The sequence below is a fragment of the Alosa sapidissima genome, chromosome 9 (assembly GCF_018492685.1).
Source record: "Alosa sapidissima isolate fAloSap1 chromosome 9, fAloSap1.pri, whole genome shotgun sequence".
Taxonomy (NCBI): domain Eukaryota; kingdom Metazoa; phylum Chordata; class Actinopteri; order Clupeiformes; family Clupeidae; genus Alosa; species Alosa sapidissima.
This window is the reverse complement of record NC_055965.1, coordinates 12334543-12362524: the sequence shown is the minus strand read 5'-3', so window position 1 is coordinate 12362524 and position 27982 is coordinate 12334543. Positions and strand designations below refer to the sequence as shown.

The 27982-nt window shown below is 44.5% G+C and overlaps 1 protein-coding gene across 1 annotated transcript; it reads right to left on the bottom strand.

Moving 5' to 3' along the window:
* Positions 1–17: 17 nt before the first annotated feature.
* pdcd11 (programmed cell death 11) lies at positions 18–27961 on the bottom strand. Its single transcript, XM_042104535.1, has 37 exons — positions 27859–27961; positions 27133–27257; positions 26694–26834; positions 26397–26564; positions 26085–26246; positions 25436–25547; positions 24331–24506; positions 24071–24178; positions 23553–23762; positions 22902–23026; positions 22064–22124; positions 20505–20651; positions 19964–20215; positions 18827–18961; positions 18465–18659; positions 17341–17511; positions 16737–16950; positions 14871–15023; positions 13934–14046; positions 13221–13607; positions 12715–12869; positions 12304–12366; positions 11920–12016; positions 11678–11767; positions 10960–11062; positions 9215–9392; positions 8953–9012; positions 8723–8845; positions 8292–8414; positions 8014–8161; positions 7501–7623; positions 6274–6441; positions 5541–5791; positions 5053–5221; positions 4432–4585; positions 3100–3265; positions 18–626 (listed from the first exon to the last, which is right to left on the bottom strand). The coding sequence occupies exons 2-37, from the start codon at positions 27232–27234 to the stop codon at positions 455–457; spliced, it is 5475 nt and encodes a 1824-aa protein (XP_041960469.1). The 5' UTR covers positions 27235–27257; positions 27859–27961; the 3' UTR covers positions 18–454.
* Between the last annotated feature and the right edge of the window lie 21 nt (positions 27962–27982).

Here is a 27982-nt window from a genome sequence, read left to right as displayed (position 1 = left end):
GGTCCATCACAACTGAATTCACTGGTTGTTTTTTTTATTACAAAAACACGTTGAGACACTGAATCAATACACTGCAAGGCAAGGTATTTTAGAACATGAAGAGGAAGAATCTTCGTGTAGCTTAAGGTCTTGCATCTAGCATAAATTACACATGTATTAAAAATATCCACACAGACCAATTCAACCATTCCTTTGTGGAGAGCACGCACACACATTCTTTGCATTTTATCAAATCTACCCTCCTGTAGAAGTTTCAGTCCAGTAAGATAAGACCATTAATCGGGCCAACCGTATGCGTGTGTGTGTTTGACTGGAGGTATTCCTGATCTGTTTTGTAGGCACTTGGTGTTTGTGAGCCTTGTATGCATGAATTAGTTCATATGAATGGGTGCGAGTATACTTTTGACCAGTCTGTGCATGAGAGTGTTTGTGAGTGTGTGTGTCAGAGAGAGTTCTAGCTGGCTTCCTCGGCTCCTTTTGACTCCACATACTCCAGGGCCTTCTGCTTGACCGCTTGGATGGTATCGGGCGTGCCGTTCTTCTTCTCGTACTCCAGATAGCGCTTGAAGAAGAACTTGATCTTCTTGACCGCCACACTCAGGTGGATGACACGGTCAAACAGCTCCCTGAGATCAAAACACACGAGGAAACGGTCAGAAAACATACTGAAACAGAGCTCTAATGCTGCAGTGTCTTTATAATATGAATTATTCATTTTGTTAGAACAATATATTAATACTGTCAGATTTGGAGAAACAACTGAAGTTTATGGTTATTTGGGGATCAACAGTGTCTGTATCCTGGTGGGAAAACAGTTGGTCAGTTGAGGTGTAGGTACCCTAATACTGTTTTAAGTTTTTAAGGAGGCACCGTCCAACAGCACTGTGCTGACACAGTGCTGTTGGACGGTGCCTCCTTAACTTTACACCAAGAGCGTTTTAGTAATGACTAACTTGAAGAAACACTTGCAGTACATGGGTAGCTGCGGATCAAACCGGTGTCTCAAAATAGGTTTCTTGACAGGTATTGGCTACATACAAAGTCCACAATTTACTATTTTGTTGAATATATTTTACAAGACCATAACACATAAACCACATGTTACGAGGCTAAAAGGCTACACACATACACCAGGCTAAAGGGCTACACACATACACCAGGCTAAAGAGCTACACACATACACCAGGCTAAAAGGCTACACACATACACCAGGCTAAAGTGCTACACACAAGGCTAAAGGGCTACACACAAACACCAGGCTAAAGTACACATGCATGGGAGCACAATGGTTTTTGGTCACTTAAATGTTAAACGTGGAGAGGTCAGTCCCTGGAGGCGACTGTCCCTAGACTATTACTGAGCTTCTGCCTTAGGCTCTTTTGAAGGAGAAGGTGCAGCTAAGAAGCACAGCTCAAAGGAATCCTACCCCAAGGCCACATAGCTCAGGCTTTTACCTTCACCTCTCTTGTTGCCATTTTAACATGTTTGGGCCATTAGCCCTCCACTCAAGGTCCACCATTGATGAAAACTGAGCGAGTAAGGCATGTGACTGAAACCATCGCGTAAACCATAAGCCATGTGACTTTGAACCATCGGTCTAGTGTTACACACAAACGCACACGCGCGCGCACACACGCACACACACACACAGCAAAACTAAATATTTTTGTAACTATATTGGGGTGTGGAGGCAGAGAATGCAACAATGTCACAACAATCTGAGATTGCCAGTGGACCATCACTCAAAGGAATCCAACAGCTACTAAAAGCACTCTAAAGTCTAATGAGTTCCCTTTGATCCCCAATTACGGTGTTATCGTTTCAGCCCCTGCAGATCGACCCATGCTTCCTGTCGACCGCTCTCCTTTCGTCTCTTTTAGTCAGCGATTAGGTGAAGTAGAAATACTGATGTGCCTACGCCCTACTGCATCAACTCTTAGTCAGTGCGAAGTAATGCAATGTAATTTCCTCGTGTTACGTGTCAACAGGATGCGATCTGGCTGATCAGGATTGCGTGTCCTTGAAAGAGTTGTTGAGCAACCAATGTGGCAAGTAAAGAGAGAGTGAGAGAAATTATCTCTATAGACTCTCCATCGTTTAATGATGATGTTGGTGGTCGTGGAGTCAGGACTTTTACGGGCTTTTCCCAAATCACGGAAGTAACGTCGACGCAGAGGTATAGTAGCAAGTAGTAGCATCCATCAGGCAAGTGTTATTTAAATAAACTCCTGGTGTATTTACAAACTTTTCAATGCCTCGTTTTATGAGTAAAGAACATAGTTGTACTACTGCAGAAGTTTCGTACCATTCAGGGCATTATTAGTGGGGTAATTTACGAGATACTAAGTTGGTACCATTACGACTGCAGAAACTCATTAGTTTCTGACAGCACTACTCGACCAGGGTTCGACAAAGGGAAAACAGGTTCTGGGAGGGTGTTTGGCTCGGGTCATGGTGCAAAGGACCCTAGGGTGAAATTACTTCGAACCATCACTTTAAGTGCTCACTGAAACAATTCTGATCTTATTGATTGGGGCTCGTGCTTGCAGACATTCATAAAATACCAGCTTGTCAGGCTAGCAGGATATTGCTTATGAAGCAAAATGTCAGCAACCAGAAAGAATTGACCCAATTCATTCAACCGGGGGGTAAAAAGCTCTATGCTGTATAATATGACACCACTATGGATTGTCTATTGTGTTCCAAAGAAAAAGAAATCTGATGGGGTGAATGAGTAATAAAGTAATTCCTTTTTGGGGGTGACCACACTCAAGTTGTTGGCATAAACTGCTGCTATGGACTGTGGACTGACAGAGATTGTCCCCTCCACTTTTAAATATGTAGCAACTCTACAAGGGTAAAGCAATATTCTACATTACTATTGTGGAATAAGACCGCAATTCTTTCAGGTTTAGCATGAAACAGTCGTTTTCTATAAACCTCTGACCAACAGATACATGTATTTAAACAAAGAAAACTATTGTTTTTGAGTGTTGATAATCTCCAATCATCTAACCCCCCCATCTTTCACACCAGAAGCCTGTGCAGCTCTTAGCATTAGCACAGAGGTCATTAGCATCCATCGCCATGGTTACTCACCTAACTTCCTGCTGGCTGCCGTGCTTGATCATTAGGTCAATGAAGACCGACCAGAGGTCAGCGCGTTTGGGGTAGCTGGTCAGGACCTTGTCGAACATGGACTTGCCTCGCTCCTTATCTCCGTGTTGGAACTCCAAACGAGCAAATTTGGTGATCAAGTCCACATCTGGAGAGAGAACAGCAAATATTGCATAATGACAATAGGAGACACGTTGAAACAAATGACTGAGATTAGACCAACCCACATGTATTTATTCCACGTAAATTCCACCATAGCTCAATACATCCATGAACTGTTGGTGGTGTTATGAGTGCATACGGTTGTGGCTAAGGTGCAGCAAGCAGCAACGAAACATAACCGAGCCTCCTCCATTTCTCTAAATAGATATTGTGTTCTATTCCTGGACACCTTCAATTTCTTGTATGTGAACATAGGACTGATGTCACTTGCCAAAAAGCTCGAGTGTCATCTCATCAGTGCAAAGGACATTTCTCCTAAAAGGATTGTGACTTGGCAATATTTTAGCCCATTCCAGTCTGGCTCGTAATCCTTTTCTTTAAACAGGCAAGTCCTCCAAGGAGCTCAAGATTTGATTTTCTTTTTGTTTTTGATCTGTCACTTTTTGATAATTTGTTAGGGGTACCAAGAGATCTGTCAGGGCCAAGAACATCTATGTGAAATAAACAACATGGTATGATCTCTTCATCTATGTGAAATAAACAACATGGTATGATCTCTTCATCTGTGTGAAATAAACAACATGGTATGATCTCTTCATCTATGTGAAATAAACAACATGGTATGATCTCTTCATCTGTGTGAAATAAACAACATGGTATGATCTCTTTATCTATGTGAAATAAACAACATGGTATGATCTCTTCATCGGCTTGCTTTACTCCATTACCAAAGATATGGAGTCACGCTTGAGAACATGTCTTGGGATTTCATTACTTTAAAAGAGGGAAATGAAGCATTCTCCCAATCATTTGTAAGATACCAACAAACTCAGACACAACTCTAGTGTGTGTGTGCATGTGTGTGTGTGTGTGTGTATGTGTGTATGTGTGTATTAGACTGTGTATACATTTGAGAGTACATGAATAAAGTAGTAATCTGTGCTTGCCTCTGTTCAAACATGCTGTATGAATGGGCCTCGTAAGACTCTTTGGTGCAAAGGCTCTTAAGAGCAGCATGTTTGTGCTTGCGTGTGTGTACATGTTTGTGTAAGTGTACTTTGTGTGTGGACTGATTGTTCTTGCACTCTTTGGCAGAGAGCATGTGTCTCATCTGTGTGTGTGTGTGTGTGTGTGTGTGTCGATTCTCTTTACGTTGTTTGTTGGACAGGCTCTTGAGCGCCCTCTGCAGGAGGGCGTTGGCGGCGTCGCTGTGGCCCTGCCGCACCAGGAAGGCGCCGTAGCTCTGCCACACGGCGGGCTCCTGGCGGAAGCGCTTCACCATGCTCTTGTACATGTCCTCCGCTTCCTAATGACACAGGAGAACACAACACGCGCCATCAGGCACACAAACCTCACGCTTGAGAAACATCACACACACACACACACACACACACACACCACCCTGCATTCACTACACACATAACTTTATCCCTCATTGTCAAGTCACGTCATTTTGGACAAAGAGTCACCGTGCTCTTGTCCTCCTCTTCATAATGACAATAGGCACACAAACCTCAGGCATCAGAGGCATTTCATACACACACACACACAACACACACACACACACACACACACACACACACACACGAGCATATGCACACACATGCGCATGCACACCTATATATATATATATATATATATATATGCGCACTCCCAGCCCTTCATGGCTTGCATCTCTATCCTGTGCCTCATCTCCGATATGGGGAGCTAAAGTGAGTCTTTAAAGTGTGGTAGATTTCATATTGTGTGTGTGTATGTGTGTGTGTGTCTTACCTTGATCTTGTCGGACTGGGCGTAGATGTCGGCGAGGCGCTGGTAGACGGGCAGGGGCTCGCAGTACTGCACAGCGCGCTCAAACACCTTCTGCAGGCTCTCCTCACTGCCGTACATGTTCTCCAGGTTCATCAGGGCCACCCACACGTTCAGCTTCTCCTGCTCCTCTCTGGGGGAAAACACGGGGATATCACAGTGGTGTACATGCATGCGCGGGCGCACACACACACACACACACACAGACACACACAGACACACACAGACACACACACCCACGTTCCAGACACACTGGATTTCTTTTTTATAGCTCCCTGAAAATATTAACAGGTCTAAAATCACCAAATGTTTGCCTTCTTTCCTTTCATTTACTTTCCTTCCTTCCTCTCTCGCTCTCTCTCTTTTTTTCTGTTAGTCTTTCTTTCGATTCATCCATGGTTTCATCCAACTCCAACACACACACACACACACACACACACGCGCACACACACCTGAAGGAGATGGTCTTGAGGGCACGTTCGGCCACGGCGCGCGCCTGCTCGATCTCGGTGGCCTGCAGGTGGAAGGCCATGTACTGGAGCCAGACCAGGGAGCTGTTGGGCGAGGCCAGCAGGAGGCGCTCAAAGGCGTGGGTGCTCTGGGGACGCTGCGCTGGGTCCATCAGCTCCGCCTCCTGCTGGCGCAGCTCCGCCTCCTCACGCTTAGACTCCGCCTCCTGGGCTTTACGTGTTTTCTTCTGAGTCTGGAGGGAGAGAGAGAGAGATACAGATAGAGATACAGATGAGAGAGAGAGAGAGAGAGAGAGATACAAGTGAGAGAGAGAGAGAGAGAGAGAGAGAGAGAGAGAAAAAGATACAGATGAGAGAGAGATACAGATGGAGAGATGGAGAGAGAGAGAGAGATGGAGAGAGAGAGATGGAGAGATGGGGAGAGAGAGAGAGAGAGATGGAGAGAGAGAGAGAGAGAGAGAGAGATGGAGAGAGAGAGAGAGAGAGAGAGAGATGGATGACACAATGAAATTACTTGGATCTGAAATTGATCCACTGTTAGAATAAACAAAATTGTGTGTGTGTGTGCTTTTGGGTGAGCTTTTGAGTGAATGCAGGGGACAAGTGAGGGCCGGACACCTCTCACTGTGTGCTAGTTTCACTGCTCAGTGCCTAAGTGTGTGATGAGTACAGGTGTGCAGATGAGCTAGCTGTGAAAAGTGCGTCTCTGTTCTACCTTCTTCTCCACAGGCTGCTCTTCCTCCTCCTCCTCCTCTTCGGCGCTGGACTGGTGGTCAGGGGCGGACGTGGCAGGCCGGAGCGAGCTGAGGGTGGCGTCCCAGGAGAAGCCCGCAGACACCTTCAACCGTGCTGGGCCTGTGGAGCTCTTGGACGCCAGAACCTTCTACAGAGGGAAGGAATATGGTGAATAAATACAACAATAAAAAAAATAAACAATAAATAAATAAATAAAAAATTCAGCCAGTAGCATCAGAACATTAGATGCCCAACCACCTCCATGGCTTTATTGCTACCGTCATGTACTGTGATTAGAACACCCCGAGTATTGCTTGATCTAAATAATAATGAGAATAATAATAATAATAATAATAATAATAATAATAATACATTTTATTTGTTACATAGCGCCTTTCAAAGCACCCAAGGCCACTTTACAGAGTAAACACAGTGAAAAATAATAATAATCAGCACACAAATAAAAAAAAAAAAAGGGGAAGTAAAAGGCCATATGCTATCTTAAAGGTGGGTTTTGTATTGTGAGATAGAATCGAGAGTGCGATGTGTAAGGGGAGTGAGTTCCACAGTTTGGGTGCAGCATAGGAAAAGGCCTTTGTGCTGAGCCTGAGCCTGTTTGGTACTGACAATAAGCCAGCTTTATGAACATAAGGGCGTATAAGTCTGTAGGAGTTCTGTAACATATGTAGGGCAAAGGTTATGAAGGGCTTTGAAGGTCATCAACAAGATTTTGAAGTTGATCCGTTGAGAAACAGGGAGTCAGTGTAGCTATATCAGGAGAGGTGTAACATGTTGTTGTCTATGCTATTAATTATGACTCGACTAGTCATATCAGTTTGTGAAGTGATGAAATGTAACTGCGCGTTCCGGAGCCCTTGTGAAATAAACATTAAGGAAACTACAGCTAACTTCAGCTAAATTCTCTTTGAAGAATGTTTTGACTTCAATCGACAAAGTGAACGATAAATAATGTACTTGTTCCATGCACAAATAAGTTATTTATGGTGCAAGTGATTGCAATGCTAAACAATACTTCCCAGTTTACTTTTGAGCAATTATGCCTTCTGGCTGACTAGCCTACAAACATTATCAGTAGTCTGGTGTTGTTATTGTTGTTTTTAGTCAAGTGACCGCTCTCACTTGCCCACTTCCCGGTTGCATGACCGCACCACATGAGCGGTGGGAATCAGGCTAAGGGTTGACTCACAGCTGGATCTTTCTCAGTGGACTCTGTGTCTTCCTCTCTGAAGTACACCTCGACCCCGCTGTCGTTGTCCTCCGCGTTGGGCTTCTTCTTCTTCTTTTTCCTCTTCTTTTCCAAAGGTGCTTCCTAGAGTCAAAAAGAAAATGACAACCTCATCGAAAATCAAAACTACAACATGCTTTTTTTTTTTTTGGATAACTGAAAACTTATATGAATAGCTTAAACTGGACAGCTAAGCAAGACCACCAACACCAACACCAACAACAACACCAACACCAACACGTTACATTTATAAAGCACTTTTCTCAACACTCACAGGGCTTCACATGGAAAGGGGGACCTCACTAACCACCACCAATGTGTAGCACCCACCTGGGTGATGCACGGCAGCCATTATGCGCCAGAACGCTCACCACACACCAGCTTGAGGTGGAGAGTGAGGGAGTGAATGAGCCAATCACACACACACACACAGACACACACATAGACAGACACACACACACACCCAAAACTCACCACCACTGTACTCTCTGTTATCTTCCTCTTCCTCTTCTTCTCCAGTCTCTTCCTGAGTGGCAGGCGGAGGGACTCTGGGATGATGTCTGCCTTCCCAGTGTCCGCTGGAAGAGTGGACAGCTCCACGTGACTGTTCTCGCTATTCACACTGAGAAAACACACACACAAGCACACAAACAAAAACATCAACAAAAACATCAACAATAACAAAAACATAAGCACCTTTCCATTTGCTGTGTGTAACAACGCTCAGTGATTCTTCCGTTCATTAAAATTACCTCAGAACTTTGACGGTGAGTAGCATGTCCGGAGCGACATGTTTGGAGTAGAGACTGTGATCCTTCACGTAGTAGTTGGTCGCCTTCTTATACTCCACTCGCCCTGTGATGGTCCTTGATAACCTGTTTCACAAGGAGGTCACAGACCAGAGTTCATTTAATAGTCATTCCATGTAACCTTCAGAATGCTTCAACAAAGCTTCAGTAGAATTGCTATGTTTAAGAAATGTCATTAGCTTAGCATGTTAGCATAGCTAGCAGGGCATATCAAAACTGTATTAACATCCTTTATTAGTGTTCCATACCTCAATTTGCTCACAGGGCTGACGTCAACTTTAACATTTTAGCAGTTGTAAAAATTTTTTTAGGTGAGTGCTTTTAAACGCCAGGATAAGTGCAGTTACACTATGACAAAAGAACTCCAAAGTTACCTGACAAAAATGCCCTTGTCTCCCACGGCTGCTACATAGCCCTGAAGGACCGGCCTTTCCTTCAGGTCCTCTATGGACAACACCTCAGCGTCTGTGATTGGCAGCTTCTTATCTGGGTGAGTCCTGCATGGCATCACATCAAACAGTCACATGAGATTAACAGTGCATTATGGGAAAGAGTTAGGATAATGTTGGGGATTTAGTGTTAATAAATTTTAGTCATTGCATACCTTGATGGTCTGAGCGACACGTGATATTTATTCTTTCCATTGTCTTCAAGAATGCAGCACCTGAAACCCATTCACACATTCTTTTCTTATAATTTCTGACACCAATGTTAACATTTGTGTATATCAGGTTGGCATGCCTAACAAATCACACACCATATTGATTGATTGATTGAATCATTTCACTCACTACTCTCTGTCCACCCAAACATGTTAAAATTCACATTGATCTTTGACCCTCCCCTCACCCTGTCTTTGCACACACCTGACCAGCTGGTCCTCGCTGTACTGCTGGAGTGGGTTGGGCGCATAGCTGTCCAACAGGTCCAAGATGGACGCCGTGCCCTTGCCCCCAAACGGCAGCTTGAGCAACAGGCCCACGCGCGGCATCACCTTACTCACGGCCGCTATGACGACGTTCCCCGGCGACAGCGTGTGTGTCCCTGCAGAGGCGGGAGCGACAAAACAGGAAGTGAGTCAGGTTTTGTTTTGTTTTTTTGCGCCTCCCTATCACACCTCCTTCCCCGAGGGAGGAAGAGTAGAGCGCTGCTGTAATTTCTCATGGGGGAGGTGGAGAGAGAGAGAGAGAGAGAGAGAGAGAGAGAGAGAGAGAGAGAGAGAGAGAGAGAGAGAGAGAGAGAGAGAGGGATGAAGGAAGGGAGAGTGGGAGGGAGGGAGGGAAGGAAGGCTGTGCTCCGCATTCAGCAGGGAACAGAGGATGACTCAGCAGAGATGGTAACCATGGAGGCAGGCAGCTCCGACAGTCTGGGTGCTGGGAAGCTTGTGGGTTTCATAATTGTGCACCACAACGTGTGGTTGTATAACACTCCAGTGAGTGTCAGTGCAAAATGTACTATAAAGGTTTATTTATTTATTTATTTTTTAAAGATGTTGAACTTTACAGTTTCCATATCAATTTCACAAGATCAGATAGAACGACAGGCCACATTCAAGGTGATGTGTTCAGTATGGCAACAGCAATACTGTGGAGCTCTACTGTTTCCCTCTCTCTCTCTGCTGGAACTGTGGTGTAATGCCTCACCCTCCCACTCATCATATAGAAGCCATCATGGCTTCAAGTGTATAGTCTTTTCCCCCACAAATGAATCATAATTAAATTGAATTTGTTTTCTCTGAATTCAATATCCAAGAGTAGATGGGGACTGACATGACTGACTTGCTGGATGGGGAGGCCCCATGCTGACTACAGAGCCTACGCACACTGCAATTTAAGGAGGGATAATTGACTGGTATTTGATGAACCACACAACTGTCTGACGCCACTGCTCACTCCATGCGGTCTCACTTATGGACATTTGTACAACACTCACCCTTGAAATATTTCAGAAATTCAATGAGGACTGCCAAGGCATCGCCACCAAGATCATAAACAACAATAAGGCAATAAGGTCATTTTGATGTTTGAGTAGTTTCAAATGTTGAAACTCAAACTTCCTGTGTGCATGTCAGCTGACTTCTGAATCATATGCAAACAATATATATACAGTTTCCACTACATAGTTTGTTTATACCACACATACAATCTGTAACTATTAATAGACAAATAAAAACGATGGTTACATATTTAACCACAGCTCTATGAGTTTGGGAAGCACAGCCTCTGGTGGTCAGTAGAATCAAAATAAAGTTTGTTTGTTTGTTTCATCTAAGGCCATTTCAGCAACTAAGACTATTTAATGGCCAGAGAATTTTGTGTTATAGAAGCTTGAATATGTTTTTTTTTTTTTTTAAATCTATGCTAGTAAGAAATTCTACAACCGTCAAAGGGGGGACCTTACTAAAAACATCAGCTATAGAATTTTGGTGATAAAATTGTTGTCTTTTGGTTTTCAAGGCAGGGCAACAGATCAAAATATGTCTCACTGACAGGGGCATTTTGCAAAATTGGCATAATGGAGGATCTTCACCACTCAATAGAAAGCTATAGAATCGAAATAGAACACCGTTTATAATGGAGCAGGTGGCCCAGCGTGAGGCGTGTTGGCGTACCGGTAAGTGAGAGGAAGAGACGCTTGGGCTGGGTGGACACGGACACCACCTTGGCCTTCATGGCCTGGCCCACCTTCACCAGCTTCTCTGGCCTCTTGGCCTCCTGGAGAGCCATGGGAGGAAAAAATAAACAAAAACAAACACAAAACAAAAACAAACAATACTGTGAGCATTTCATTTTCAATATGGCAACTGGTGCAGTGTGATTTCAGGACTGTTATGGTTACTTAAGGTCTTACTTAGGTCATTTTGGAGCAATTATATGAAGAACTCTTGAAGGAATACAGTATACAAAGATTTGTAGGTAGCTAGCATAAATATTAGTTAGCATAAATTCAGTTAGCGTAAATTACCACATCAAATGAACTATAGACCTCTGAAGTTTGCCTACAAAAAAGCTGCCATCTTTGCCCTTATAAGGAGATCTGGTATCTTGCAATTTTTCCTATGGGAAAACAACATGGGGATTTTGATAATAATCACACCTGTTACACTCTCGGTGGGACGAAGAAGTCTGAAATACAGAAGTCTTGCCCTACACGATGTGTGCGATCTGCCTTTGAGTGGGTTCTGCGATCTGTGGTACGTTCGGTACATATTTTGACTTTGCTACTCCAGAGCTATAACTTGCAGTGCAACTTGCCGTTGGTAGTAGGCCGATTTCAGAGCTCTGTTGTATAACAGACTGAAATCTTGCTTGTGAGTGCAGGCTTGTTACCTTGGCATTGGTCGTCATGGCCAACATCTCCACAGTGCCTGTTATCTTCGGGGTCACTGCAACCTCCAGACACTTTATGGCTGAAATATACTGAGAGGGCAAACAAAGACCAAGCATTGTGTGTGGTGAATGTGTGATCCACTCTCTCTCTCTCTCTCTCTCTCACACACGCACGCGCACACGCACACAGACACAATGATGTATCATTTTGAAGACACTTCAGTCTGAGGTGGCATGGTTACCTTGGAGGCATAGCAGGTGAGCTCCTGGCCAGGTAGGAGGTCGTCCATCTTGATTCCGGCCTCCAGAACATTGCGGTCCACCGGCTCCTTCACCTTTCTGATTACCATACACACAAACACATAAGGGAACACACATTAAAAAAACAGGGAACACACACACACACACACACACACACACACACACACACACACACACACACACACTTGCAAACAGCAATAACCAAAAGGGATACCAAAGCCATTCTCTACTCCACTATAATCAGTAACGCAGGCTTAGGCACAGAATGCCTCACCACCACTCCAACATAAGGGACCATTAGGTGGCGTAATGTTCAGGAGTTCAGTTAAGAACACCAGATGGCCGGATGATGACCCCCTCCTCACCTTGGAAGCAGCGAGAGGACAGGCTGGGAGTAGACAAAGCCGGGGTGGGAGATCGGCAGGAATCTGCAGAGAAACAAACACACACACACACACAAACACACACTAATTAGGACCAAAGATATCCAGACAGCTTTAAAACAGCATTAAACAAATCTTGAGAGACAGGTTAGGATTATAATGGTTTCACACATTGTTTTGTTTATTTATCTATTTTTAAGACATGGGAATAAACCTACAGAGACATTCTCAGTGCTTAAACCAAAAGAATAGGACGATATAAATGAATGAATGAATGAATGAATGAATGAATGAATAAATAAATAAATATAGAAATATAGAAATGCCATGTCTACATTGGCTGAGGTGAAGTCAGACTTGTCTGGTTGAGTGCGGCTAAGTTTTGTCACCCACTTGTGGCTGACGACGTCCCTGCCCCCGATGACGCGGGCCTGCATCTCCTGGCCCACCTTCAGGGTGCTGGTGGGGAAGGAGCCCGGCTCGGGGTCCTCCAGAACCTCCGACACGTGGGCCCAGCCCGCCACGTCCCCAGGTAAGGTCAGACGCACCTGGAGGATATGAAACGGACCAGGAAGAAATAATATATCATTGAATGTGTTATTAATAACACATTTACAATGCATTTTTATTAAGAAAACATTTTCAAATACATTTTTGCACACATTCAAAGTGGACGCCAATTTTGTGATGAGTATTTCCTAGTTGCCCTTGCTCATGCTGGGGATTTTTGGTCAAACATTCCAGATCAACAAATTATTTTTTCTCCCCATGCAGAAATTGCTACAAGTCAACAATCCACGTGCAAATAACCAAAAAAAAAGGAAAGAGAAGTCAAAAAGAGGGTTGGGGGACACCCACTATCCTCAGTCTCAGTGCATAATGCCTTTACTTTACTTTACCTGCATGGGCTTGATGGCGCTGACCAAGGCGGTCACCACGTCCCCACAGCGAAAGCTGTGCAGCGAGCCACGGCCCTCCGATATCGTCCTCTCGCGCCGGGCAACGGCGGCGGCGGCAGCAGCCGAGAGGTGCGGCTTAACGCTGACCCCAGCCTCACGGCTCACTAGCGGAAGGCCATTCAGTGCCTCACTGACGGGCTCAACGATGATAACCTGTCCCCTCAGGGTGTCGCCGGCCTTCGGCTGTTCCGACTCGCTGCCGAAGGTCTCGTTGAGGTGGGCGGTCAGCGGGACAACGGTCACGTGGGCTGTGTCTCCGATGGAAACCACGGCAAAGTCGCCATCGATGTGAAGTATCTGAGCTTCGTGCTTTGATCCACTCACCAACTGTGAAAATGAAACAGTATACATTTATTTAACAGTCAACATTATCTACCTCAAACGCAAGAAATGCATAATAACATAACTCAATTATTAAAACAAACATTTTCTCATTCAGATTTTTACTTATTGACAAAGACAGACATTTAGTTCAAAATACGTGCTCTGCAAAGTGCAAAGAAACTTAAATGAGAAGCAGAGTGAAAAATGTTGATTGAAAACACAGGGGTAAAAAAATAACTGTCTAAATCTGTATTTATTCTGCATGAATGAAGACATGATCTGAACTCCTGGTGGTGTTGAGTGGAGGTTAAGGTGAGGTTGAAACTGACCGTTTTCCTCTTGCTGAGCAGCGCGGGCAGGAGAGAGACGTGCACCTGCGGGGTCCTGGGGTCAACCTGTAACACCACTGCCTTGACCATCTGTCCAGAGGTCACCGTCACACCTGAAACCAAGTATTTACGCAGTCAGAAATGTCACTGTTGGTTGGTGTGCAGTGCACCATGGGGGTTGTTCATCAGCATTCACTTACTGAAAGAAAGTCCTCTCCAAACATAAAGTTTTCTGCTTATTTACAAGACCAAATGGTTGAACTTAATGACGAGGGGCTCCCTGCACATGAGTTTAAAGGGACACACCATAGGCTAACTGGTCCAACCCACTTCCAGTGCATTATGCTAAGCTAGGCTAACGGTATCAGACTGGGTTATTGCATGCACAGAGAAGAGAAGGATATGCATCCTCTTATCTAACTCTGGGGTAGATGGCATAATGAGCTAATTTCCCAAAAAGCTGGCATGATCCTTTAAAGGGATCCGATGTCATTTTGGGTATTTTGGCAACTCTAGAGCTCCCCCTAGAGTTGAGAAATATATATGAAGAGTTTGATTCCAAAATGCTATATCCACCATTTTTATGAATTTTCTTAAATAACTTTTTTACATTTTGTTTCACAAGGAAATTCAGTAGAACTGTAATTGGATATTGTTGTTTGATTTATCTTTACTCAATCAAAACAACAAAACAGCAATTTGATTGATATTACCTGAAATACTCATTAAAAAAATAACATAAAATGTTTAATGTTTTCAAAAATGGAGATAAAGCATTTTGGAACTAAACTCTTGATATGTTTCATCTACTTCTGCTTCGAGGCTTTTATATTAAGGTAAACATCTTGCATATAATAGTGCTGCTTTAGAGCGAGAGGCTCAGGCCCAAACACTGAGCTCTACTGGTGGCTCTGCTCCTGCTGCAGGGACTCCTCACCGGCCAGGTGGTGCTCCGAGGCCAAGATGGAGACGGTGGAGAGGTCATCTGAGGAGAAGGAGCAGGAGGCGTCTTCGAGCAGCTCGTCCACCGTCAGCTTCAGCCTGCTGCCCACAGCTAACGACGACAGCTGCTGCAACGCGTCCGAGCCATCTAGAGAGAGAGTGAGAAAGAAAGAAAGAAAGAAAGAAAGAAAGAAAGAAAGAAAGAAATAGAGGGACAGGGTGGAGTGGATGGAGGATGAAGGGAGAGAGATATAAGGGAGGTGGACAGGACGACCATAAGAGAACAGGGACAATAGTGGAGAACGAGGGAGAAGAGGTGGAGAAACAGACAGAGAGAGGAAGAAGAGGGAAAATAAGTTAAATAAAAAAAAAACACAGCAAACAGAGGTAGGGGATGGAGGGAAATAAAAGAGATTGCAGAAGAGAATAAAGGGTGTTACATCAACAGAAGTACAGAGTGTAAACAGCTCATTAGCGGGTGATTGCCCAGTCTTGTTCTCTAGGGGAGCTGCATGCTTGTGTTTTCCTCTTCATAACTAGCACCTGCACACACACCTGACTCTGTGACTCTACATGCTCCTGGTTAACTTTTGCATAATTGCAGAACAAACACAAATAAAAAACACACACACACACACACCGAGTTTTTGTTTTTCACGAGTTGATTCATATACAGAGGAATCCAAATATAATGTGTGGAGATTCTGAAAGTTCCATAACTCATAGGCAAAGCCCAAAGGTATAAGGGCGGTTTAGTTTTGAAGATTGCACTTGAGAGAGTGCCGTACTTTGACTATATCCCCTTGCTTTAGGATCTCTGGGATAACCTGAGATTCATACACACTCACACAAAGTCCACTTGTGGACTCCTATTCACTCTCCCTTGCATGCCAACCATGACTGTTTACGGTGTTGCTACGGAAAATGTCGGGTGAGCGATGACTGAATGGTTCCCTCCCAAAACGATCTGTTGTGACGACAACAGGACACTCTGCCCTTCCTCTTCCTCAGGTCCTTATTCTATCCATCTCTCTCTCCCCTTCACTCTATCCATCGCTCTCATGGTCCTCATTCTATCCATCACTCACCCCCCAATCCCCCTCAGTTAATCTCTCTCTCTCTCTATCACTATCTATCACTCACTCATTCTCTCTTCCTTGCCCTCCCTCCTTCTTGTTTCTATACCCATTTTCAACCTTTCATTTCTGTCCTTTAATTAATAGATGCATTTTACCTCTTGAGTCCCTTTTGGAGTCTGTTTCTATGTTCTCATCCAATTGTAACACCCTTTCAGCTACCAATGTGTGTGACTATAAAATGTGATGAATACATAACACTTGCCTTTCGTCATCTCTCCATCCCTTTCTCTCTCTCCCTCTCTCTAACCTCTCCCACTGATCATCCTTTTATCTGCTTGTACTGCACCTTGGATTACCTATGTGCATGAATACTAATGTGCTGTATAAATAAACTTGCCTTTCCTCCTCCCTTCTCCCTTTATCACTCTCCCCCGTCCACATCCCCCCCCCCCCCCCCCCATCACTCTCCCCCGTCCACACTCCCCCTCACCTCTTCCTGTTTTAATAGATTCATTTTACCTCTTTTGGCCCCTTTCCTGAGTCTGTTTCTATGTTTTTTTATCCACTTGTTTAGTCAGTGGTAACACACTTTGTGTGTGATTATTAATGCACTGTATAAATAAACTCGCCTTTCCTCCATTCTCCCCCTATCCCTCGCTTTCTTCATCTCCATCTCGCACCTCTTCCGCTGATCATCCTTTCATCCAATATATCACTCTCTCCCTGCACTCTCTCCCCATCTCCAACTTTCTCTCCCCTCTCTCTCTCCCTCCATCCCTCACCTCTTCCACTGATCATCTCTGTGGCGGCCTTCCTCTCCTGGAGTCCTCTGGTCAGCATCTCCTGCCCCTCTTCCTCCGGGCTGCTCAGCTCCGACGCCTTCAGGCTCACCAGGAAGCGCCGCTTCTCCTCGTCCAGGTTGGTCACCTTGGCGCGCACCGTCTGGCCCATCTGGAACACGCCCTCCGTGGACGCCACGAACCGGTCGCTCATGGCCTGTGCGGAGGACGCAAACAGAGACAAAGGGGTTAACAAAAAACCCATCGTATACTTCAAGTGAATTATGCTATGCTAGGCTAGCGGTGCCAATCTGGGTAATAGAGTACCGAAGTCTGACGTAGTGTTTCCATGACGGCAGAATCACTGGATCTAAACAAACACAGCTAATGGTGATTTCAATGGTTAGATTGATTTGTTTAGATCCAGTGAAATTGCTGCCCTGGCAACGCTACGTCATTGCTTCGGTACTCTATTGCATTCAGAGAAGAGAAGGCCATGAACGCTTCAGTTACGCGCCTGGTGTAGCTCAGCCCTTCCTGTAAATCAACCAATTAAATTAGTTTATATTAACTTATGCAATCTCTGGGGGCAGCCAAGGTGACTTACGGCTTTGGGGGCGAGGCCGTAGAGTCCGTGGGGGAACTCGACGAACACGCCGTAGGGCATGACGTTCTTCACCCAGCCCGTCAGCTCCAGGCCCAGCTGCAGGCCCGAGAACTCGGTGGCGGCCGCACCGCGCTCCAGGCACGCCCTCAAAAGGGGCTTCTTGGTCAGGATCTGGAGAGGGGGGCGGTTAAGGGCAAACAAGATGGAGGCCCTGGACCAATCCTGAACACACACCCGAGGAGTCTGAACCACTAGGTTACATTTACATGCATTCATTTAGCAGACGCCTTTATCCAAAACGAATTACAGAAATGAGGAATAACAGCCAAGCTACAGTGCAGGGGGAGGACTTTAGGTAGGAATTAACACTGCATCAGTCAACACTAGCACTAGAGAATGAGAGTGCAGATGTTACAAGGTAGGAATTAACACTGCATCAGTCAACACTAGCACTAGAGAATGAGAGTGCAGACGTTACAAGGTAGGAATTAACACTGCATCAGTCAACACTAGCACTAGAGAATGAGAGTGCAGACGTTACAAGAACTACTCAAGTGCAGCAAAGGAGAAAGTGTTAGAAGAAGAAGGAGATTGAGGAGGGAAGAGATGAAAGAGAGAAGAGAGGGAAGAGAGAGAATAGAGGAAAGAGAGGAAAGAGAGGGAAGAGCAAACAGGACAAGGAGGATATAGATATATCTGAGGACAGAGTGACTGCATGTGTGGTTCTACTTTATTAATACTAGTGTTCCCCCTGGGACTCAATTTAACTACATGACTTTACTTCTCAAAGTGTAGCAGTGGGCGGCTCTCTTCTGATTAGTAACCTCATCGAATACGATTTATGGTCTCCTGTACTATTAATGCTGTGAAAATGACTATACTGTACATGACACACTATGTCCTCTGTATTAGTGCCTACTGAAACACACCACTGAAAACGTGTCACCTGCTCGGACATAAGGGAACATATGGTCACTTCGGACCAGACAGGAGGGTGTGAAGCATATGGCCCTTTTCCACCACAGGATCTCAGTGGGTAATTTTAGGGGTCTCACAAACAAAAAACAGGAAAAAAAATTGACTGATTAAAACTTGTGTTGTGAACAGGGGAGGGGAAAGGATACGACATTCTGCTTGGTCTTGCTGAGACACACGGCGTCCGAGATGACGTCGCCCTCCTGCAGGGCCTCCCAGAGTAGCGGGCAGTTGGAGGCGTGGTCCGAGAGGTGCATCATGGGCAGGTGAGCTGGCGCCTCCTCGGGGAGGATGGCCAAGTTCAGGCCGCCAGGGACCTTACCGACAACACGTGCCTCCACATTCTATCAGAGAGGAGAGAGAGGGGTGTTAATTACTTTCTCCTTCTCTCACACACACGCACGGACGCACGTCGCACACACACAGAAACACGCATGCACGCGCGCACACACACACAACTGTAGTTTAGAGTCACGTATAACACATAAGTGGGATGCATCCCATCAGTTACCTTTCCGATCTCGAAGTTGAAGACGGGCTTGTTGGCTTGTCCCTGGCCCTCCGTCTCGCCCTCCACCACGGCTCTGAAGGACAGCAGCAGCTTCTCGTTCTCTGCGTCACACTGCAGCACCTTGGCCTTCACAACCTGTGTGGGTCATAACGAGGGAGACAAAGGGGCTTAGGAACACTATAGTCAGGCCACTCATTTGCACTGCACTTCTGATGTCACAGAACCAGTTTGTTGTATTTGTATAGAGAGAGAGAGAGGAAGAGAGAGAGAGAGAGAGAGAGAGAGAGAGAGAGAGAGAGAGAGAGAGAGAGAGAGAGAGAGAAAAAGAGAGAGAGAAAGAGAGGAAGATAAAGAAAGAGAGAAAGAAAGAGAGAAAGAAAGAGAGAGAAAGAAAGAAAGAGAAAGAAAGAGAGAAAGGTTAGTGGTGGTTAATGTGGGTCCCCCTATATTGAAAAGCACTTTGGGTGCCTTAGTAAAGCATAATATCAATGCAAGTTTCTGTTGTTGTTGGACTAAAGTTATCATGAGGCATTTGGCACATTGAGCGGACTCATCATTGTTTGTGTTTAATTAGCTAATTGATTTGACCCACTTAGTTTGGTCTAGTAGAAAAACAGAACAGTGATGTGGAGCAGCCAGATCTTTTGAAAGGAACCAAGATGGAAAATGAGGGAGAAAAAGCAACAAAAAAAAAGTGCAGTCTCATTCTGGAGAAATCAAAGTACTCTAGATCTTGAAAGGAGTAAGAAGCAGAGTGGGCGAGACTAACAGTGAGAACTGGGACACTAGTGTAAGAGCAGGAGAAGATGGACAGAGAGAGAGAGAGAGAGAGAGAGAGAGAGAGAGAGAGAGAGAGAGAGAGAGAGAGATACTTTATTGATCCCCAAGGGGAAATTCAAGAGAGAGAGACAGAGAGAGAAAGAAAGAGGGGGAGGTAAGAAAGAGAATAAATGAGTGCCAAAGAAAGGCGCGTGAAGAGGAAGAGGAAACACATAAACAGATAGATACATTAAATAGAGGAAGTGGGGAATGCTGAGGGAAGGAGAAGGAGAAGGAGAAGGAGAGAGAGAGAGAGAGAGAGAGAGAGAGAGAGAGAGAGATAGATAGAGGGAGAGGGAGAAGTGGAGTGGTGGTCACCTGTCCAACATAGAAGAGCTGCTGGGGGATCGTCACATGTTCGGTGCTCAGCTCGCGCAGGGGCACCAGGCCCTTCACGTCGCCATAGAAACGCACGATGCAGCCAAACTCCTTGACGCAGACCACAAAGCCATGTCCGATGCGGCCCACGCGGGCGTCTGCGTACGTGGCAAACACCCGCAGGGGCGACTCCACCATGCCCTTCTTCCGCGTCAGAGTCAGCTTCCTGCCAGCAACATCAACTGACAACACCTGCGCACACGCACACACACACACACACACACACACACACAGTAAACACCAGTGTACTGAATAATTTATGCACTTCTATTTAAAAAATGTGGCCTAATACTTTGAAAAAATATGCAGACAAACAACATGTTTGTGAGACGTATAAAATGGGTAATCACAAACACATGCTTACACTGATTTATGGGCAATATGTCTACAATTACAATCTATCAATCTAAACAGATGGTATGCATTCACATGCGCACACACAGACACACACACACAGACACACACTCACAAACACACTCACCCGGCATTTGATTTTGTTGCCCACGGTAAACTTCTTCTCGGGGTTGGTGAGGGTGACGTCTGCCATGTGGATGCGTGGCACCATGCCTTTGATGTGATCCGTCACCTTCACAAACAGGCCGAAGCGCGCCAAGCTCAAGATAGTACCCTGTGGGCACACACACACACACAGTGACGACAGACACAGAGATGAACCATTTTACACGCAGCAGTGTACATGTAGCGTTCCATGGATCCAGCACACTTCCACAATACGATGACCAGAAGTGAGGCCATATTACTGAGGGAGGTTAAAAGAAAAGGGACACACTGAATCTGTTAAACCAAAAGATTACGGTAACACTTTACTTGACAGTATCGACATAAGAGTAACATGACACTGTCATGAACAGAGCCGGACAGTAACGGAGTGCATTTACTTGAGTACAGTACTTGAGTACAATTTTGAGGGATCTGTACTTTACTCGAGTATCATTTTTGGGGAGTACTCATGACTTTACTCAAGTACATTTGAGAGGCAAATATTGTACTCTTTAGTCCACTACAATTGAGGAAACCCTCAATTTGTTGTTTCCCTCTCAAACATGATTGGATTGTGCAGGCACCACTGATTGGGACAGCCTATCAGCAATCACCTTCAGCTTTCCGCCAAAGTCAACTCCATGGTCAGATTTAGATAAGATACGAAACCATGGACGAAAAATGGATGAAGACGCAGCAGGTCCATCCCGGGAATGTGCCAACCTGTGGCCCCACCGCGCCAGACTATTTAAATTTTCTGAACAAGTTAATGATGGTGTTCGCTTCAAGTGTTTCAATTACAAAATAGTATTTTGTATTTGAAATATGTAGTTTAAATACATGTATTAGAAATACTGCCCATCCCTGGCAACATGGTAAAAAGATGAAAATGACTTGATTTTACTTTCAATTCCTTTTGCATTCTCCAAGGTATTAACATTAACATTTTTCATAACTCCATGTAGGACGTTTCTGTACATAAATGTAAGCACTGTGCCAGTTGTAATGCAATATTTAGAAAATGTACTCTTGTACTCTTGATACTCAAGTACTTCAATACTTTTACTTAAGTAGACATCTGACTGTACTTGTACTTGACTGTACACTGTAAGTAGACTGTATCTGTACTTTTACTCAAGTAATGAAGATGTTGACTCTGTCCGCCTCTGGTCATGAACACATGACACCGTCATGACACATGAACCCTAACCCTAACCCTAACCCTAAACCAAACCCTAACTTGTTATGACAAAAACCGAATGTCACTGAATAACAGAAGCATTATGTCAAAAACGTTTATGACTTGTTTATGACACGTTCATGACAGTGTCATGTCACTCTTATGTCGATACTGTCAAGTAAAGTGTAACCAAGATGACTTATGGTCAACTGTAGAATCATACAGAGTTTTGGAGTTTTGGTGAAATCGAACTCTCGCTGTCTAGTTTACAGACTTCACCTACAGGGCAAGTGCATCAGTATCTACACCTGAAAGGGAAGGAAAAATCTTGTTTAAGTTAGACAGACGTCTTTCCATACCTCTACTATTTGTCCGGACTTCAGGTCGTTGTATCTGAAGAAGGGGGCCTCAATAGTACTCCTAGGAGACAACAGACAGACGCGGACACTAGTACACTACAAGTACATTTATTCATTTAGCAGATACTGTTGTTCAAAGTGACTACTATATAGTGTCAACTATATTAAAAGGGATTGCATTGTCCCTGGAGCAACTTGGGGTTAAGTGCCTTGCTCAAGGGCACAACGGTGGAAGCCGGGATTGAATCCACAACTTTCAGGCTAGCCCAGCTCCTTAAAAAAAAAGATCTGAAAACATACCTGTACAGGAAAGCTTTTAGTTAACTCATCTTATCCTGTAGACTACATTTTCGGATTATTCTACATCTGCTACTATTGGAGGGCGCAGCCAGCCAGAAGCAGATGGGCTCCCCCTATTAAGTCAAGTTCTGCTCAAGGTTTCTTCCTGGAATATGGGAGTTTTTCCTTGCCACAGTTGCCATATGGCGTGCTTGTGGGGGGTAAGAGGGTTAAGGCTGCCAGTCTTATGACGTCATTTTCTATATTTTTGATATGTTGCTGAGTAGATCATAAACAGCAAAGAAAAGTGATTGATAATGACTGACTGACTATTATTGTGTTACATGCTTCAAATGTAAAGCACTTTGAGCTGCATTCTGTGTATGAAAGGTGCTATACAAATAAAGCTTATTATTAACCACCACGCTACCACAGCCCCAAGTACTGTACTAAGCATCAATTTATCATACACACTGAATAATCTAGTCACGTTTCAGAAACATAGCAGTTCTTCAAGTTAGACTCTTTACCGATCAACAACTCTCCCTTTGTTACTCACTTGCGGAGGCTGATCAGGTGCAGCTGCTCCAGGGGGCTAAAGTCGGTGATGCGGCAGGTGATTTCCGCCTGGGCCTGCAGGTGGCTTGGGTTAAACGGCTCCTTGGGCTCCTTCAGCTGGTTCTTCTGCAGGACAACAACAACAACAACAACAACATGTTCAGAACTCTGCAGAGTCAGAGGACAGCAGAGCGCTCTAACTGAAGACATTCCTCACGTTCCATCATATTACTTATAGACACTACAGACAATAACATGATGGACACAGTCCAAGACACTAAACTCTTGGGGGGGAGGGGGATCACATTAGCTAGCGGCAAGCAGCAGGTTTCTTATTGTTCTCTATGGTTCGGCAGCGGAACGGTGGCAACACTGGCATAACGCTAGCGTTGAACAATCTGAGCGTTGAACTTGGTTCAATTTTCAAAGCGTAACGCGAGCGTATTGAATTGACAAACCGTTTGTGTTGTGAGTCTGTGATCCCCGCCTTAGTAATTATTACAAGGCAGGGCTTCACACAAAAGCTAGACTTCAAAGATGGATACATATCTTGCCTAGATCTTCATACTATGCCTTGCTTATGAAGCACCACACACACACACACACACACACACACACACACACACACACACAATCCTTCCATCTAACTCACGTGGCCAAATGCCTTGGTGCCGTCGGGCAGCTCCAGGATGGCACCCGAGTGGAAGTGCACGGCCGCCACCTTGCAGCCGTGAAGAACCTCGCCCACGCGCTCACTCTGCACGCTCTCCAGCACACTGCCCCCTGGTGGCAGGAGGTGGCTGCGCAGGGACAGGCCCACCTGCCGGGTGGAAGGCTCAACATACAGGACCCGCGCCAGCACCTACAGATGAGGGATCCACAAACATGGATGCACTTGCACTTACACTGTAATGCCATACAACTGTAATGATGCCATCTACAATATGTGGGCTATTTCCTGACTACTTCGCTGTATACAAATGTATAAATTGTTTATGCATGTAAACTGAATTCTGTCATTAGTCATTATAGTAAACAATGAGGATCCAAGTGTAACTGAAAGGGATTTCTTCACCATCAACTGAGCTAAATAGTTATTAACTAAGGCTCCAGTAAGCTTCAGTAAACATCATTTTGACATGATCAATTGCTGATGGACACAGGACTCACTTCATCCCCATTCTTGTAGCAGGAGGTCTTGTCTGGGTCGATGTGCATGAAGTCCACCAGGCCAGAGAAGGAGGAGAGGAACTCCAGGATGAGTCCATGAACGGTCACCTGTGGGGGGGGTAGACGCCAAAGAGAGAGACAAGGGGCAAGAGACACAATCAATCACTGCACCAGCACAGAGGACAAATAAGAAAATCAGCCACTGTGTAAATCCTGGTCATTTCTAAACGATTGTTAACCAAAAGCAACGGGGGACTCACCTTCTTGATCTTGGCATTGACCAGCAGGCCTGGACACAGGTTGCTCAGGGTCCAGCCGTGATCGGCGTCGGCGACGGCCTCGGAGATGGCGGCCGGGTCCACGGAGAGGCGCACCAGACGACCCTCGTTCTTCACGTCCTCCAGCAAGCAGTCCACGTACTGTCCAAGTTTGAGCTCTGACGTGCGGAGAGAGAGAGGGGGAGGGGGGAAACAGACAAGACGCATGTTGGGCTCTGGAACTGAGTCATTTGAATTAGTGTGCTGCCAGGGTGTGTTGGAGACATGGCATTCTCACAATCAAATGCTTCTCCTTAAAGGTGCTGTAAGCGATGCCACGCGTTTTTTAGGCTAAAAACATTGTCACTTACAGCAAACTTCACCTCACCATCCGCGATCTCTGCGGACAGCCCAGGCTCCAAAAATGGCAACAAAAACAACCTGGGCAAACCTAGCCCATAAAAACATAAACTGTTCCAGCTAATCACAGACGAGATGCTCGTTTAGGAGCGTTTCAATTGCACGGGAGAGAGGGTGAGGAAGTAGCGAGCTAGCTCTGTTTTGTTTGAATGTCAACAGAAGTGACGTTACCCAGCATCGCTTAGAGCACCTTTAAGGTGCTCTTTACCTTAAGTGGCATAGGTATGCTATTTTTCTACAGTGTGGTGCTTGCTTTATGTGAGTTTATATGCCCCCTACTGGTAATACAAGGCATAAGCCTAAAGTCATATGAACACAGGCATACTGTGTGAAGCACTCATTACCAGCATAATTACTACAGAAGTGTGTCATTTATGGTCAAATTGTTATGCAGAACCATTGAACAGCCTCATAAGCTCTATCCTAATTTCTACTAGCATTCAGCAGTACAACTTAGTGGCTATGACCTGTTCTCAATCCAGTTGTATCTGCCTTGTCTATAAAAGACTGAATAATTGTTTACAATGATATTCTAAAAAAATGAATTCATGAAAACATTTCCATATCCAGATGCTAGCAATTTCCAAAAGGTCACCTTTTCTAAATTCTAAATTTTTTTTTTTTTTAAAAACATTTCACAATTCAGTATATTGAATTTAATTTGTATCAAATGACAGTTATATGATACCTTGTTTTGCAGCCTTTGCAGATGGCTTGGGAAGAAAAGCTTTTGTCCCACTGAGACCAATATCAATGAGGTAGCCATGGTCCTCAATGCTCTCCACGCATCCACTGATGGTCTACATTACACAAAGACAAATGATAATGTGAAATGTACAAAAACAATGACATTTGCAAAACACAAGATATTTGTTCTGATATTAATCTAGCATGCAAAAGTGACAAGTAAGGCACAATACAACTTTAAGCACCCTGTTCCTAAAGAGGTGGCAAGATTTCAACCAATGATACATGTAACTTAAATTTAACAGACAGCTGACCGTAAAAGTATAAATTAGACCAGGGCCTTTAACTGTCAAAACTAATCAAAGAAATCTCAAGACCTATTTGTATTTAAAAGTATTTATCCTGTGGATATGCTGTGACTCAGTGAACGCTGTTTTATAGATGTGTCTATACTGTGAATTGTTGTATGCACTGTCTATGTTATTGTTGAGACAGAAGACAATGTCCATGCCTCACATGACAAAACAGTCTATTCTATCCAATTCTATAATCATTTCATTCATCAAAACAGAATATGACAGAATCTGTCTGAATCCTGCTTTTAAGGACCTATCACCACCCAAACAACCACTCCACCAGCACTCACTCACCATGCCAGCCTTCAGTGAGCCAGAGGTCAACGCTTTGTTGACCTCTTTGGGGTTGATGGACACCTTGAGGCTCACATGGCCTTCTCTGGACTCCACCAGAGAGGACACAACGGCTCTGACCACACAGCCAGGACTGAAGAGGTGAGGGAGAGAGGCAAAATCCTAGAGACAAACAAACAGTCACTGTCAAGTCAAAAACAAAATGCATCCACATATTGATCAAAGACTCGACTAAAAGGTTTGATTTACAAACAATTAACACTGGGTTACATGAACCATCGTAAAATATTTAATGACTGCATTTTTCCAAACCTCCACATTTTCTCCACTGTCCAGCTTTTCACTGAGCAACTTGTTGTAAGATTCACAGATGTTGGTCACGGGCAGGTATCCGGTCAGGCCACTGGGGAGTCCGACCACAATCTCAAAATCAGTTACTTCCTTGACGCAGGCCAGCAGCAAGGTGCCGACTTTGAGATCCTATGGAGATCCACAGATTTGTTTAAACAAACATGGACACTTCAAACAGTGCAAACAGTGCAGCTGAATGGCATTCAGAGAGTTGAGAGTTTAGAGTTTGCGTTGAGTAGAAACTTAACTAATACATACTTTCAAATGTAAGATGTCTACACTGGAAGCAGTGTTGAGCTTTAGGGAGTCCTCTTTGGTCTTCTTGCCCTTCTTGGCATTTTGCTCCTCATCCTGTTGATTGGTAGACTTCCTTTTTTTCTTAACTTCAGGAGCACGAGTCTGAGAAAAGATATATTATGAAGGCCCTCATTTAATTAGTGTGCAAAAACAATGCACACATATGAACACTACAGAGAGATTGCTTTTCCCAGATCATGGTTTAAAAAGGATGCATGCCAGTGCCTAGCGCAAAACAGGGATGTGAGACCTGTAGAATGAATATTCTTCTGGGTAAGGAATGCAGCAGTATCGGAATGATTTCAACTCGTGCATCCCGAATAACTGCGCGTTTAATAAGAACACATTGGTCGTTCAACACCACACTCGCATGTCGTTCCCTCTACATACTTCACCTTACCTCAAATAGGTTGTCCACTTCCACATGAGATTTCTCAGGCTTGGTCGGCTGCGTGGTCTTCACTGTACCACCACGGGGAAAGTCCTCCTCGGTCGAGGCCATGGCAGAATAACCTCTACTCTAGTCTACAAAAAGAGTTGATAACAGTTGATGGTTAGCAACACAAACCATTACATTACATTTGACGGAGGCATTTTTAACCAAAGGAAGCGACTAAAAACATGGTAAACAGTTTAAGTTTTAAAGCAATTCTCTCAACAATTTTAGGACAATTTAAAAACGGTAGAGTACAGTAAGAATAAATGCATCAGTGAGTGCTGTTTTTAAACAGTTGAGTGTCAGTTCAAGACAGGTGGTAAGTGCTAGGACCAGCAAGACTTGTTGTAAGTAGTGCTATGAGAGGAACCAAGCAGAAAAGTGTTAGGCTAGCTCAGCTTACTTGATAAATCCTGCCAAAACGTGTTCAAGGTTACTGCAATGACTAACAAGCTATAGAGCAAATGTTGGTGAAAGTGGTAAATGTGGTCATAATAAGCGACATCATATGTACCATAACCTCAGAAATAACAATGCTTATGATGGAACCAGCAACAGCGTTTCCCACTTAACATTACACGTGGGTAACGTTAAGTTTAGTATGCGCTCCTTGCTAACGTACACATTTTAATATCTGCATCGTCAATTACGTCTATGTACACATATATCAATTTGGTAATCAGAACTTACCCAAATGATAAAAAGATCAATTCTTCCAGTATTTCCTAAACATGAAATGCCTGTGTACACGCTCACATGTTCGTATAGCGACCCGGAAGTAAACATTGAAGAGGCGGATTTAAATAAAATAAAA